This window comes from Varanus komodoensis, unplaced genomic scaffold (assembly GCF_004798865.1).
Source record: "Varanus komodoensis strain SLA01 unplaced genomic scaffold, ASM479886v1 scaffold1, whole genome shotgun sequence".
NCBI lineage: Eukaryota > Metazoa > Chordata > Lepidosauria > Squamata > Varanidae > Varanus > Varanus komodoensis.
Window position 1 is genome coordinate 56,351,469 of NW_025335268.1, and position 2,956 is coordinate 56,354,424.

The window sequence follows — 2,956 nt, forward strand, 5'->3', positions numbered from 1 at the left end:
CCAAAACATCTGGAAGGCACCAGTAAGGAGCATGCTGTCCTATGAAGTTCAATGGGGAGAGGGTAGGGGAAGACCGTGAGTGCTATATGCGTAGACTGGGAGAGGCTCTGGATATAAGGACATGAAGTCTTCCCAACCCCAACCACTTACCCAACATGGGAAAACGTTCAGGCAACCCTAGTGCAGATCTAAATGATTTCCCTCCCAGTGATTTGCCTTAAAAGGATTTATGGGATCTCTTAGGAAGTATCCATTCTTCCATGGGTACCCTGTGGTCTGTCTGTGTCCACTCTTGCTGAGGTTGACCCCAGACTATTCTGCTTAGGGCAGTAACCAATGGTGTCATTCTTCAAACTGTGTTAGTGGAGCTAATCTTTCTGTCGCAAAGCATTTGTGTATTAAGCTCGTGCAAGCACACTTACAGAACTGCACTTGTGCAAATGTACGGTAGCTGGATTTTCTTGTGCCCAGTTCAAAATATAGTTTCTGTTCCTGCAAAGCCATTTGTACTAACAAAATGATACTATTGGATACTGCCCTTAGTTACCATTGAAATCTATGTAACATCATTTCTAACTTTTCACATAGATTTCTATTCAGTCTCAGTTCAACTGCTTAGTGTGCATCCAGCCCATTGTGACTAAAATATTCTATATGTTACAGTCACTTTATAGTGATACAGTAACACATAGTGTATGCTAGCTTTATGCAAAGATTTGGAAAATGTGTTTTGAGCATGAAATATTCACGTCTGAGAATATTCAGAATTAAAAGAAAAAAAAACTCAGCTTGAAACCGGACAGAGAATTTATGTCCGAAAGCTTATATCAAGATATAAAATGTATAAAAAGTATTCCTTAGTATCTTAAAGGTACAGGCAATGAGTAGTTCCATTTCCTGAACTACTTGAAATGTTGAAAACCTTCAACATTTTCAGAAGCGTACCATTTCAGGGCTAAATTTATTAAATGTATTTCTCCTTCCCTGGTTAGGTTTTTTACTGTGTCCACCACACTCCAGCCTTACATACATGTTTTCTCAGGCTGCATAATGTAGAATCAAAAATAGAGGGATTCTGTATCAATCTGTTGAGGGAAAGGTTATATTAACCAAAACATCTAATATTATTTTTTGACTCCAGGATAAGAGCAAGAAACAATTGCCCAGTCTTAAAAGACTTTGTGGAGTAAAGGTGTTTGTATGGCATTGGGGGAATCGTTAAATCCTATTTCCATGTAGTTCGGGCCATTTTCATTGTTCATTGAAAGGCATTTTGGTTTTTGTGTAAATTAAAACCATTTCCCAACAACCAATTTCTTGTTAAGACAGGTAGATGCACCACAACCTGTGAGAGGGATCTAATTAAGATGATGTTTACTCATAGTGTGGTACAAAATAATTTATATTTGTAAAGATACAAAGTTTGTAAAGATACTCACATTCTGATGAAAGGAGTGAAGTGTGTGTGAAGGCCTCAAACATTTTTTTTTAAAGTCTGAATTGGGAATAGTTTCAGATTTGCAAGTGATGCAATAAAGCTTCTCTCAAAAGCAGGAAAACATGATACAACATGCAAACCATTCCCTTAAGTGAATTTCACTTGCGAGCGGAGCAACAGAAATGCTTCAGTCTTTGTCCTGGCGAGGAAATCTTTCTAAAAAAACTTACCTGTTGCACACAATCGATTATAAGGATGGCGGAGACGAGGAGCCACTGCATGTTCCTGTGAAGGCAGAAGTGAAAAACAGAGCACAAGCAAACAGGCTGAGCTGTGTCAAAGCCAACACCGTGCACAAAGTCTTCTCTGTCTCCTCTGCAAACCTCCTCTCCTCACCACACTCACAAAGACACATGTATTCGCATTTGGAATCCTGCACAGAGTAGCAGCTTCACCCTGAGTCTTTCAGCAGCCCTTTCATTCCCTTAAAGCTTATTCACTGGGTTTGGTTGGCTGGATCAATGTTACTCTTCCAAATGCCTTTAATTGTAAAAGCATCTAAAGGGGCAGCCATATTAGTTTTTGCAGAAAAAGCCACCAAGAGTTTTGTAGTGCCCCTAAGGTCTAACACATTTATTCTGACATGAATAAACTCCACTTCAGATGCATGGAGTGTTGTTGAAAATTTCAGGTTTATATACTGTACGTTTTCAGGAACTGAAGTGTCCCTCACTTGTTAAAAATTTCAAACTTCTGGCAACCTCTGAGGTCTGCTATGTGAGCAATAACTGACTAATAGAGAAGTTATGGCTGGACACCATTTAGGATTAAGAGGAAACAGGGATATGGAATTGACTACAAACCATTGAAGCAGAAATACCTCTGCTCTAGAAGACATTTTTCATAGAGTACCCAAGCCTGTAGGATCCCTGTCCCACGCAGCCTGTGACTTGCCTTATCCAATGGACTACAGCCAAGACTCCAGTCCAGAAAGCCATCTGGAGAACTTCACACTTATGGAGTAACCTTCTACTTGGGATGAAATTCAGCTCATAAAGTGCCCATCAGATTAGAGACAGATTAGGTTCCTAGTTTGCTTGTCTGAGCCATGAGGTACTCCTTGCCAGATGTAGCAAGCCTAACCTTACGTATTTGTCTACTCCCTTTTAATTCACACTGAGTGCTATTCCTTTGACGGACAGTTCCCACACAACAATACGTTAATAGTCCATGACACCAAATTTCTCTGAAGAAAAGGTAGATGGCACCAAGTAACCCTTACATCTCTTTCTTGCAACTCTTAATATTGCTACCCCCAAAAGCATTCAAGCAGACAGAATGAGAGGACTAGAATTAGGCATTTTGGTGATGTGTGAAAGGAGGAAATTGCATCAAATCACAAAAGAGCAGCTCTTGGCCCTGATAGTCTTCCTCGTCACTCATATTTCACTGTAACTGAACAAAGCCTGTGGGTTCAGTTAGGACTGCATCCACATAGTAGTGCTAACTCTGTGAAAC

General features: G+C 40.1%; 1 protein-coding gene across 1 annotated transcript in view; it reads right to left on the reverse strand.

The window, feature by feature from the left end:
• Nucleotides 1-2,336, reverse strand: part of CCN6 (cellular communication network factor 6) — a 12,539-nt gene extending 10,203 nt beyond the window's left edge. Inside the window, exons 1-2 of the mRNA XM_044420943.1 lie at nucleotides 2,319-2,336; nucleotides 1,669-1,723 (exon numbers count right to left, since the gene is read on the reverse strand). Coding sequence (XP_044276878.1) covers nucleotides 1,669-1,723; nucleotides 2,319-2,336 — 73 coding nt within the window. The remainder of the gene's footprint in view (nucleotides 1-1,668; nucleotides 1,724-2,318) is intronic.
• Nucleotides 2,337-2,956: the final 620 nt, after the last annotated feature.